The sequence below is a fragment of the Gossypium raimondii genome, chromosome 7, assembly GCF_025698545.1.
Source record: "Gossypium raimondii isolate GPD5lz chromosome 7, ASM2569854v1, whole genome shotgun sequence".
Lineage (NCBI taxonomy): Eukaryota > Viridiplantae > Streptophyta > Magnoliopsida > Malvales > Malvaceae > Gossypium > Gossypium raimondii.
In genome coordinates, this window is record NC_068571.1 from 52,369,065 (window position 1) to 52,382,241 (window position 13,177).

Sequence of the window (13,177 nt, forward strand, 5' to 3'; positions counted from 1 at the left end):
GGTTCCATTAACATTATTTCATGCAAAACTGCCTTATGATCTGCATTTGTGCACTTTTGACTTTTCCAATAAGAGAAGAAATCAAAGGGAAACCATTTCACTTCAATCACCAACCTTTCAAAATGTTACATAGCCATTACTGGCTAATGGGGTCTTAACTGAATAGAGTAGTGATGCATATAAATATCTTATGAGCGGGTCTTTGGTCGTTGAAAGGTTTCTTGCTGGTTAAATTAGGTAAAAGGGGTTCCAATTCCAAAACCGATTTGGTGGAATTTCACTGAAAAAGAAAAAGGCTACTCTTTTCAGCCTTAAACAAAGGCAGACCAAGGCAATAGAGTATATACACATATAAACAGACAGTCTATTGGATCGAGTAGTAAAGAGTTTAATATCTTTTAAATAAGGTTTTGAGTTTGAGTCTTGTAAATGAAGAAACACGGTATTAGAAGAATATTGTTCCTGTTTAAAGATTTGACACTGTTTAAAGATTTGACTTGACTTAATTCTAAATTAAATCAGAACTTAATACGACTACTAAATACTAAAAGATATTGAGATTACCAAAAGAAAGTGCATGTTAGGTTATTGCTTGTGTCCACGTGGTATTGCTTTTGAAAAAGAAAGAAAAATATAGTAGTTGAAAACCTTTATGAATTGGTCCCAACACCCCAAAGCCTATGACGTTTTGTTGTTGGGTTGCAAAAAAGAAAGAAGATGGCATGGCCCTCTTTCGCTAAAAGTAGTGATGTGAAGCACCGAAATTGGAGGATTGTGATGCAAGAAAGATAAATGAAATTTGGTTAAATTATTTGCTTTTACAACTCCACGTGAAACACATCCAAGTTCAAGTTATTTTGGTTGGGCGATTAGGTGTGATGCGATGCGTTAAGTTTATTTTTTATCTCACGCTATAGTATTTAATCTCACTGTCACCTTTGTTTTTATACTAACCGCAAGTAAATGTACTGGACATCTAAACTCACCCTAAATTAATAAAGGGTAGCTCCCTAGAGTGTAGTGTGTGTGAGCGGTGTAGGTATGTCCGGTCGTATCAAATTTTGATGGTTTCAATTTAAAAATATTTTTTTGTTTTTATAATGATTTTAGTAGGCTCCAATTAATAATAGGGATATCAATGGATGAATAATCTTAAAATCTACTACTACCTCCATGGATGTTAGATACATCCACCATCGCTCCACTTCAATTTAATTTTTGCAACTCAATTTAAATATTTTCACTATTTTTAAAGTTAAGTAAATATTTAAACACAATTCTTGAATTATATGAATTTTTCGATAATAAATTATTACAGTTTTACCCTTTTATTTCACTTAACTTTAAATTGCACTTTAAGTTTTCCTTTTTGGTTGGTTTAGATTGAAAATGTAAGCAAAGTAGAGTTTGTGGGTCATTTATAGGGTAAAAACACAGTAGAGACAAAACATACATGGTGATATATGTTCTGTTTTTTTCTTTTATCTGAATTGGGCCACCAGAATCTAACTGAGTGGGTACTGCAAATTATGTTGTTGAATGATATATATATATAATGGTACTAAAATGCTTGAAGACAAATGAAAGATGGTGCTTTTCCACTTGATTTCACGTAGGTCAACAAGTGGGAACGAAAGAGGAAATGGGAATTTATAAGGGGGTGTTTGTCAACATCCACATGTTTGTTTATTGTCTTTGATTAGCTCAATGGATCTTTTTTTGTGCATAATTCATAGGCAATCTTTCTTCTGTATGACCCATATGCTATCTAATTTTTTTTTCAATATTGGGTTAAATTTTGATTTTGGTCCCTCTACTATACTATACTTAAATTTGGGGTTAATTTTTGTACTTTATTTTGACATTTTGTTTGAGCTGAAACCCAATTTTCATCACGGGAACTCGTCTATAACAAATGCGGAATTCTTTTTAAACACTATTTCTCACCTGATTTTTTTTCTTAATATACAGATTTTGGTACTTATGTGTAACGGTGTTAGCTTTTTAGTGTTTAATTTAAGTTTTAAGATTAATTTAATGAAAATTTCATCAAATTCAAGTACCAATTTACGTAAAGCCTTGTGTGTGTATTAGAATAGGTGTTTTTAAGAAAAAAAAATGCATCCCATCATTTTAACTGGATTAGTTAACAACATTAACTATTTAGATTGACTAATGACATTATAAAATAGAGAGATCAAATTGTGTCAAATTAAAGTAGACGAACTAAATCTCAAAGTTGAGTATAATGTAATGAAGGGACCAAAATTATAATTTGACCAAAATATTCATATTTGATATTTATGTTACGAATATTCATTATATAAACAATTTTTTTAAAATAAATACATTTATATATCATATGCATTTTTAATTCTTATGATATAGCCCCACATTAGAAAAATAAAATAAAAAGCAAAAATTTGGGGTCCAAAAGAATAGGGACTTAGATATAATTTAAGTGTTATTGACAAAATAAAAATAAAAATTAAATGTAGTTTGAATAGGATATTTGTCATTTGGTGCTTTTGCTGTATTTGTTAGGAGAAAAAATGACAAAAATATTATATAAATGAAATGGACCAACCTTAGGCATAATAATTTTGTCTAAATTCAATAAGCTATCTAAATTATTAAAATCATTACACTATTTTTAAATTTATTTGCCAAAACAAATTAAACAATTCTAAACGGATTTAAACTCTATTATATACTCAGGTTTAGATATTAAATTAAATATTTTATTTAATATCAAACCCGAAAAAATCCAAACAGATGATTAATTTTAAAAGAAAAGAATAAATTCGATACAAATATATATAGTTGTAATAAAAGATAATAGGAAAGAATATTATCTTATAGGGCACATGCAAGGCCTACTTGCTCTTTTAAACTTTATAATTATTATAATACTTATTATTTTGTTGTTATTATTATTATTTACTTTTAGGCACCCTTTTTATAGAAAACTAAAAGCCTTTAAGCTCTCATTAATCACCAAAACATATACAAATTGAATGGAGAATCAACCCTATTGGGTCCCCTTTTTCTAGTCACATGCACCTCTCTCTTTGCTGAATAGAATGATAAGAAGTTGGATATTTATCAGATAAATTTTAGGATTTCAATTTTGTAAATAGGAAAAAAATAATATAAAAATTTAATCAGAAATCGATATTAATTATTGAACACCGAAAAGTCTTTGGAGAAAAAAGGTGTTGTCCTTGGCTACATCCACCCTTGTTTCAAGTTCCCCCATGGACTCTGTCTAGCTTTGATTGTGGGGTGGGGCAATATAGAGTTGAGACCCCCATTATTAGCCAGTAAATGTCTTTTAGTTTCTCCACTACGGTCTGGAAACTAGCTTGGTGGTCCATGTTTTAAACCCCATTATCTCTCATATATATATTATATGATCTAACTTTCCAAAATAAGGATACTTTTTTAATTGAATTAGTGCCTAATTAACTCATGATGCATAAATTAGGAGGACTAAATTACAGTGAATTAAAGTATAAAAACTAAAACCCAAGTTGAGTATATAATTAAGGGATGAGAATTATAATTTAACCTTAAGAAATTGTCCAAAACCATGGGTTAAGAATCTTTTATTTTAGTGGCCACCTAAACTTATTTATGACCATTTAAAAAAAACTGTCGGTGTGTTAAAAAGGAAAGAGAAAGGAGGAAAGGGGAATTCTTCTCATCCCTGTTTTTCAGAGATGGCTTAAATCATTCATTCATTCAAAGATATCAAACTTGAATGCCATGAAAACAACATGTTGTTGTCATAATGGTGGGTCCATTGCCTGATGCAATAGAATGATAGCCTTTAGATTTGTTCCAAATGCCAGCACTGTTCACTAAGGTTGAGGCCTCGAGTTTTATCATTTCTAATTATAATTTATGGGGTTTTTTTTACACTTGTATGAGTTTTGTATTAGTTGGACTTTATGGCCTAGTTGATGGATTTTATGTTATCTTCTCTACTTGAAAAATAAATAAAATAGTCTTCGTGTATTAGATCAAAAAAATAAACTGATCTTTTTGTTAAAAATTTCATTAATTTTATTATTAAAAACTAGTCATTTTACATCAACTCCACGTGTAATTTCTTGATTATTTCGTCAACCACAACAATTTTTAATAATAGAATGAATGCAATTTTAACACTAAAGATCAATTTACTATTTGATCTAATATCAAAGACTAATTTATTTATTGTTCAAATAAAAAGAACAAAATACAATTTAACTTTTATCCTGAAACTTATAAAAGAAATGATTGTTTTGTCTTAAAATTTTAGCATATGATAACAATATTGAATTTTAATAAATTCAAAATCAAACTCTTAAAAGGATGATAAATTCTCTCAATATTCTTTTTATGTACAATATTTAAACTTGAAAGTTTATTTAAAAAAAAAAAAGGAAAGCATATTTTAGTTGAGGTGTCAAACTAGAAATTTGCCACATCCCAAAAGTCCATCACTTTCAATGGAGTGTCATTATCTCTTACTGGCTAACAAGATTCAACTGAAAATCAACAAGAAAAAAAGTTGGGTTTTTAAGCAAAAGCCAATCCCCCCCTATTAAACAATTTCTTAATGAAATTTCAATCCCAATGCAATTAAAAAGTTCGGTTCAAACCCCATTAAAAACCCAACTTTAAATCTTAAATCTCTCCATCACTAAACTGGCATTTACTATTATATTAAACTTAAATTTCTGTTCTTTTCCCCTTTTTTATTTTTGTTTTTCTCTCTCACATGCTTAACATCCACCAAACTCTCCAAATCTTTTCCTTTTTTATATAATATATTTTTGGTTTCTCTTTCTTAGAAAAAGGGTTGTATGTTACTTGGCACTGTGAACTCCGTGAGGTGTCTTTTTTTTTGTTTTTCATTCAATTTCATATTTTTCATTTCTTTTTTTTGTGTGTTCATCAAACTTATGGTAGCAAAAAGAACAGTTCTTTTTTAACATGGGAAAATCATAAACTTTGTAAAGTTGAGAGCTTTAAACAAAAAAAAAGATTGCTTTGCTTCTTTTTTTACCAAACCCCAATCTGGGTTTTCTCAGAAAACAACTAATCTTTGCTTGTTTTGTACTGTTTGTGTGTATGGGGGATTGGTAGGGGAGGGGGGTATTTGTTAATATTTCTTCCCTTTTCTCTTGCTTCAAGTAACCTGTATATTTCTTTAAAATAATACAGTTTCATTTTCTTTATTACTTTCTTTGGTTTTTTTTTATTTTTCTTCTTCTTCTTCTTCTTCTTCTTCTTCATTATTGAGTGAGCTCGATTTAGAGAATTTGTGAGATTTGGTGCTTTATGGGATGGGGATGTTGATGCCACTGATTCTTCACCTTGCCAAACTCTGTATCATTGGCTTTGCTTTGCTTGTTCAAGGATATTTAGGTAAAATTTTAATCTTTTATTTCCAGTTCTTGCTCGAAGTTATTGAAATTCAACTGTGTTTTAATGAGTTGAGTTTAGTTCTTTCTTTTTTTTAGTTTGTTTTTAATTTGTGCAAGTGATTAATCTTTTGATCACATTTAATGTTTTTGCAAATATTTTTTCTATTACTGTTCATCTTGTCAACTTCTTTGATGAATTTTGTTTGCGAGATTTTATTTAGGAACTGCTCTTTAAGAGTAACGTTCATTTCCATTTAGATCCAATGAATTTGGATTCAACATCTTTTATGGATCTGCATATTCCGTCATCTTATAGATTGAATTTGAAGCATTACTAGGAATGTTCTTTATGGAGGTTTTATGTAAGAATTGTTCTATAGCACAATTAGCAGCTTAATGTTACTGTATGGTTGCCAATGTTGTGTGGAATTAAGTGTATTTGCGACATTATTCAGTTTATAGATCATGGATGATAACCTATTTGATCTCATAATTACAATCCTCATTTATGATTGTTGATTGGTAAAATGCAATTTGGTGTTCACTTAAAGAGGATTTTTATAAATGACAAATGGATTCAAGTTGCGTGCTTTGTTTGAGTTTATGTAGAATATATGTCTTTTTTTCCCGTTTGTTTTAGGGCACAATGCATCCCCCTCTCCGGCAGAGTTTTCGAGTTTTCCGCCCATAGAAAGAATCCATGGTGAACAAAGAAGTTTTACACCGAGCACGCCGCCTCAGCCGAATGGTAACTTCCATTTCTTGGTATCAAGTTTCCTTGTTTTTGAGACTTTTCATTGAAGTTTCTTTCGTAACAATCCAGAGCGGGATTTACTTTCACCTCCTGCATTACCGCCACTTTTGTCTGCCCCGGTGCCTGAAATGACTGAAGGGCATGCACGTTCCCTGCCGCCAACGCCACATAATACCGCTCCACCACCATTCACTATTGAAGAACGTGTACCATCCTTGGCACCGAGTACACCACCTGTATTGCCTCTATCTTCTCCACCTCAGCCTGTTCAAGTACACGCACCATCAAAGTCACCAATTGCTCCTCAGGGAAAGGAACCGGTTAGTAAGTCTCTCGACTTGGTGCCAGATGCTCCAGGTACATGACGAAAAGCAATTCCCATTGTTTCTTCACATAAATGTAAATCGGCATTGGCTATAATCTTGCTCTTTTTTGGCTTCAATATGCAGCTCCTGTTGCTTTTCCGACCTTGCCTCGAATTTCACCAAATATTGACCCATGTATGCTTGCTAATCAAAGGAACGCATCAAGTAATTTGGTAAATTTAAAGTACCAATGGTTCTAATTAAAAAAATTCACTTCTTTTAATTTGCAGTTCCATCAATAACTCCGTCACAGAATTCTCCCAAAAATCCACCAGTCCATCAAAGTAAGCCTGATTTTTAGCACTCCTTAAATTAGTAGACTACATGTCCAGTTTGGTTGAAGTTGATATGGTTCTAATTAAAGAATGCACTTCTTTTAACTTGCAGTTCCATCAGGACCTCCGTCACATAGTTCTCCTGAAAATTCACCATTCGTCCATCAAAGTAAGCCACAAATTAGTAGACTACACCATCGAGTTTGTACTGATACTCGTTTTATTCTAATATGCAGCTCCAATTGCACCGCAGTTCAGGAATAGTCCACAAAATTCCCCATCCATTAACTCGAGTAGTTCAAGTGCTTTCCCCCCAACCGACAACCAAAGAAATTCATCTAACAATAAGCGTCCCGTTTTGGAGCCAAGTGCTCCAGGTATATAATCAGCAGTTTGATGTGTCATTTCATGATAGATATAAAACCGAGTTTGGTTCTAATGCTGCTGCCTTTAACTCTTGTAGCTCCAGTTGCACCAGGATTGAGGGATTCACCACAAAGTTCCGCACCAGTGCACTCCAGTATGCCACGTGCTTTGGCCCCAACCCCGAGTGCTAATCAAGAAAATTCATCAAATAGCAAGGCACCTGTTAAGGAGCCAATTGCCCCAGGTACACATGTATTAGTTTAAATGTGCCATTTGTCGATAGCTTTACCACTATAATAAGTTCTAATGCTGTTGCTTGTACTCTATTTTATAGCTCCGGTTACAACACCTTGGAGAAATTCACCACTAAATCAAACACCAATTCACTCCCAAGGGCCAACCTCTTTACCACCTCGTGCTCCAGTTCTAGTGCCCCCCACTCCTGGTGCATAATTAGTGCCTTGATGCGTCCTTTTTTAGATAACTTTTATACTTCTTTCTCATTCTATTTCCCTGAAACACAGTATCGGTTGCATCTCCACCAAGGAAAGTAGAAATGACACCACCACCTGTCCGCTCAATCGTGCCACCGTCTATTTCACCAAGTAGGCCTAGTTACTTTGTATTTTATATGAAGTAATCAAGGAGATTGCTAAGAGTTGCTAATCCTGTTATATAATGCAGTTTCAGTTGTATCGCCTCCTGGAGAATCACCTCATAGTTCACCAACTGTCGACCGAAATGTAACGGGAAACCCATCTCCATTACCAGGTTCAACGTTAATATCAGTTTCATAGATGGAATTTTTCTGTGTTTATGTATTCTCTCTTCTTAATCATTATTGTAATGCAGATCCTAATAGTTCTCCTGTTTCAAATCCACCCTCAAGCAATGATGGAACACCCGTTAAGTCACCTACAAACGAGACACACAAGTCAGCGCCGCGTGTGAACCATGCCCCAAAAAATGGTTCTGATGATACTTTTGCAGGTTCTTCCCCAGCCGTATCTCCTCCTGAACCGACAGCTAAGAGGCTGCCTAGTAATTCTCTTGTCCCATCCCTTGCTCCTGCGAATGAAGCACATAACTCTCCAGCATTGTCACCTTCGACCTCGTTTCATGAACATCAACATAAAAGAAATGAAAGAACCGGTCCTGCTCCAGCATCATCAGACCCGATTTCACCTCCTTTGAAACAACAAGGTGTAATATCGTATGCCCCAGATGTGTCACTGTCATACTGACATTATATAGGCTTATGACATGCCATTCATGTTTCATCATAATATTAATGTAGGTCCTGTCATCTCTCCAGCATTTCATCCCAGAAGAAAACAAAGACACTATGCTCCTCCACCATTTCATTCTGGTACCGATATAGCAAATGCTAAATTATTTATTTTTGAACAGAATCTAAGAAGTGGGTTAAATGGTCATTTTGACTTCTTAACATCTTTCCGCATCATTGATTTTTCAGCTCCCCCATCCCTATCCTCAGTTCCTTCGCCAGTAACCGCTGTCTCTCCAGTTCCTTCACCATCTCCAGTCACAGCATCTAGGCAGACCAAAAGTAAGAATAAAATGTTAATTTGTTATATATATGTTTGTAATATACCCTCATTCAAGATATGTTTCTTTTGCATAGTGCCACATATTTCCCCAAAAGTTTCTCCGTCTGTCTCTCCATCGAGGAGTCCCAAAGTGGCACCACCACCAGCACGAGTTATGTCATTTCCACCTCCGCCTCCTAATCAAGGTTAAAGACTAGGTTCTTTGTTCCGCTTTCATTTGCAAAGATATTTTATGTTGTACTAATGTTTGATTGTATATGTAGATTGTTCGACAACTATTTGCACGGATCCTTATACGAATACACCTCCTGGATCACCGTGTGGCTGTGTCTTGCCAATGCAAGTTGGTTTACGCCTAAGTGTTGCGTTATATACTTTCTTCCCTTTGGTTTCCGAGTTAGCCGAAGAAATTGCCGTTGGTGTTTTTATGAAACAAAGTCAAGTTCGCATCATGGGTGCTACTGCTGCTAGTGAGCAACCGGAGAAGACGATTGTCCTTGTTGACTTGGTACCACTTGGTGAAAAATTTGATAACACGACAGCCTTTTTAACTTATCAGAGATTCTGGCATAAACAAGTTGCTATAAAAGCTTCATTATTTGGGGATTATGAAGTATTATATGTGCGCTATCTTGGTACGTAGATCCCCCCTCCCATTATTTTTACTCTTTTGGCATGAAGTATTAATAGTGGATTTATAGGTTTGCCTCCTTCTCCGCCTTTGCCACCTGATGCCGGTATAATTGATGGCGAACCATATTCGGGTAACAACAATAATGCAAGGGCTATAAAGCCCCTTGGTGTCGACGTGCATGGGAAACGGCGTAAGCATGCACTTAGTGGGGGTGTGATTGCAATAATCGTTATGTCTGTTTTAGTGGTTGTGGTGTTATGTTCTGCCGTTGCATGGGTTTTGCTTTTCAAACATGGGGATCAAGCTAGTCAACGAGGAACAAGTCCACAGCATCCGCAAACATCTCATGCCAAACCATCAGGTTATATTTATGAAAACAATAAGCATTTCGTCTGATACATCAAAGTATTTATGGATGTTGAAATTTCAGGTTCTGCCGGGTCAATGGTTGGAAGTGGTCTAAGTTCCATATCGCTTTCATTTGGCTCGAGCATTGCAGCCTATACAGGATCTGCTAAGACCTTAACTGCAAGTGAAATAGAAAGAGCCACAGGCAATTTTGATGATTCAAGAATACTCGGGGAAGGTGGGTTTGGTCGTGTTTACCGCGGTGTTCTTGAAGATGGAACTAACGTGGCAGTCAAGGTTCTGAAGAGAGATGATCAACAAGGCGGCAGGGAATTCTTGGCTGAGGTCGAGATGCTTAGTCGTCTTCACCACAGGAATTTGGTGAAGTTGATTGGAATATGCACAGAGGAGCGCAGCCGTTGCTTGGTTTATGAACTCATTCCAAATGGCAGTGTTGAATCGCACTTGCATGGTAGTTAAAACTGTGTGCTTTCCATGGATTTATTCTGGGGTTATAGTCATTCAGCATTGCCTTTTTGTTTGTTTTCAGGAGTTGACAAGGAATCTGCACCCCTTGACTGGGATGCCCGGATCAAGATAGCCCTTGGTGCTGCTCGTGGACTAGCTTATCTCCATGAAGATTCAAGCCCACGTGTCATACATCGGGATTTTAAGTCGAGCAACATTTTGTTGGAGCATGATTTCACGCCAAAAGTGTCCGACTTTGGTTTGGCTCGAACTGCTATGGATGAGGAAGGCAGGCATATATCGACCCGTGTCATGGGAACTTTTGGGTACGAAACTCTCTAAACTTTATGATTTGGCTTTATTAGATCCTTCCTATTGTAATTTGATATTTACTCTTAATGAATCATTGGTGCAGATATGTGGCTCCTGAGTATGCAATGACTGGCCATCTTCTTGTGAAAAGTGATGTTTACAGCTATGGTGTTGTCCTTCTCGAGCTTCTAACGGGGCGAAAGCCAGTAGATATGACACAGCCACCTGGTCAGGAGAATCTAGTTGCATGGGCACGTCCTCTTCTAGCAAGCAAAGAAGGATTAGAAACAATTATAGACCCGTCTCTAGGTTCCGATGTATCTTTCGAGAGTGTGGCCAAGGTAGCAGCAATTGCTTCCATGTGTGTTCAACCGGAGGTATCACACCGACCTTTCATGGGTGAGGTCGTACAGGCTTTAAAACTAGTATGTAATGAATGTGATGAAGCAAAAGTAGGCTCGAGAGGTACTAGTCAAGACGATATCTCCATCGATATGGATGGTAAGGTTGGTACTGGCTCGGAACAGTTAAGCGATCCCTTGCAAAGCCATTATTCTATTCCCAACTATGTCTCGGGTCTTGATACCGAGAGAGGACTATCAGTGTCTGATTTGTTTAGTTCATCAGCAAGATTCCGGAGGGAATCATCTGAGTCGTTTAGGAGACACTGTACTTCGGGTCCATTGAGAACGGGGAGAGGCAATCATTTCTGGCATAAAATGCAACAATTATCTCGGGGCAGCATCAGTGAACATAGTGCTATGATCAAGTTCTGGTCAGGTTCACATTAAAACCAATGTCACTTGCCCTTTGAGTTTTGAATGTCAAATGACAAACCGACGGCACCTGCTCCGCATGCCTGGTGAAAAATGTTGTGCTGGTTTCGGAACTGGGAATTTAACATGGGAAACTCTTGTGCTGCAAGATTCTTAACCCGAAACCCTGAGTGGCTTCTGTTACGCAGCTGATGATGAAGGGTATAGAGCCGAAGTATTCTTTTATTTTTCGTGTTTTTTTCTGGTAGGGGAAGAGTTTCATATGATCATCCTCACACTCCAAATTTGTACAGTTGGGGTTTGTGTTTTTCACAATAAGGAAATTAATTCCCCATTTTGAGGCTCAGAATCTTTCTGAATTCATCATTCTTTTATATATATATTCTCAATACACCGTTTTTGTTTTTTTTGGATGTGAATTTTCACTCAAAGAAAATGTATAGCACATTTTTTGTATTATGAAATGGCATTTCGTTTCTTTCTTTGCTTAAAAGCATTAGAGCTCCAATGAATTTTTATCTTAATTTTAATACAAATAATATATGTCTGAATAACTAGAGATGGGATAAACGATTATAAGTATGATTTGAACTAGAATAAATTTAATCAGTGTCAACATAAGGAGACTTGAAACATATTCGAAGATAACTTGTACATGATTTACATAATGTGACTCTAACTTTTGCCAACAGGGCAAGTAAAGGTGTTCATGAGCTGAGTCGGGTTCAAATCAGACCTATGTATAAGATTAGTACATTTTACTTTTCTTATTCTTTATTCGACGCAAAATATGAGGCTAAAATTAATCAAATCTATCCATATTTATAAATGACTAATTCGTTCGTATTGTTTTTGAAGATTTATTATTTGGAAATTTGTAAAAAGAAATTGTAGCAGGAGGCTATTAAAATTTTAAATTTAAACCATTGTATTATAATATATAATTTTATGCAATATAAATAAAATAAAATAAAATATATTATAAAAATATAAAATCATTGGTTGGGTTGAGTTAATTTCAAGCCTTAAATGTTAAACTTGAAAATCTAAATTTTAAATGGATTTAATTTTTTTTATCTAAATCTAAATTTTTTAATTTAAATGTTAAACTTGAAAATCTAAATTTAATTTTTTTTTATCTAAACCAAATTTTTAAACATCATACTGTTGACCAAACAGTTTCTTCATATTTTAAGCATGGCTCGGATTTAAAACAAATTTATCTGAGATACCTTATTCACCCGAGTTATGAAATGCTCTGCAACTATAGGATTGGTCATTTGGCCAGCTGCTTTTAAGAATGTGACTGCATTGTTTTATCTCTTTAAATTTTCTCATTTGACTTTGGCAACCAGACAAACATCGTAGCCGGCCATTAGCTCCTGACAAATTATATACATGGTGTATATAAGTATAATCTTTTTTATCTATCATATGGGGTTAATTTATCTATTTTTTTTATTAAATGAGTTTAAATACAATTTGACTCCTAATACGAAATATTTATAATATTTTTATCATATATATGTATGTATATGGATTTGGAACCTTATTGAAGTTTGCATAACCATGGAGAGTTGCAGCAACATGTTATCAACGCTAACACTACTTTTCCTCTCGATAACGGCAGCAACGACGAAAACAACAACAGCAACAGCAACGCCTATTTCTGGCTCCTCTTTCATTACTGCTCTCGATCTCCTTCCACAAGTCAATTTCAAGGTTGTAAATTTCCCCTTTTTTTTTCTGTCTCTCTTGTTTACAATGACTGGTTCTTGTTTGTGAATGAACTCTAACTTCTGACCAAATCATAAACATTGTCATGTGGACCAAAGATTAAATAAATTTCAATTTCAATTTTTTTCATATATAGAGATATTAGTTTTGATCC

At 34.9% G+C, this 13,177-nt stretch overlaps 1 protein-coding gene across 1 annotated transcript; it reads left to right on the plus strand.

Annotated features, from left to right (window-relative positions):
• The first annotated feature begins 4,794 nt into the window (after positions 1 to 4,794).
• On the plus strand, positions 4,795 to 11,690 carry LOC105792146 (receptor-like serine/threonine-protein kinase ALE2). The gene is made up of 20 exons (XM_012620593.2): positions 4,795 to 5,418; positions 6,058 to 6,165; positions 6,241 to 6,528; positions 6,621 to 6,671; positions 6,767 to 6,820; positions 6,924 to 6,980; positions 7,048 to 7,188; positions 7,275 to 7,421; positions 7,512 to 7,622; positions 7,702 to 7,782; positions 7,862 to 7,948; positions 8,030 to 8,380; positions 8,475 to 8,546; positions 8,655 to 8,747; positions 8,823 to 8,933; positions 9,012 to 9,383; positions 9,450 to 9,743; positions 9,813 to 10,202; positions 10,281 to 10,524; positions 10,614 to 11,690. Exons 1-20 carry the CDS (start codon positions 5,337 to 5,339, stop codon positions 11,299 to 11,301), a joined length of 3,822 nt encoding a protein of 1,273 aa, XP_012476047.1. The 5' UTR covers positions 4,795 to 5,336; the 3' UTR covers positions 11,302 to 11,690.
• Positions 11,691 to 13,177: the final 1,487 nt, after the last annotated feature.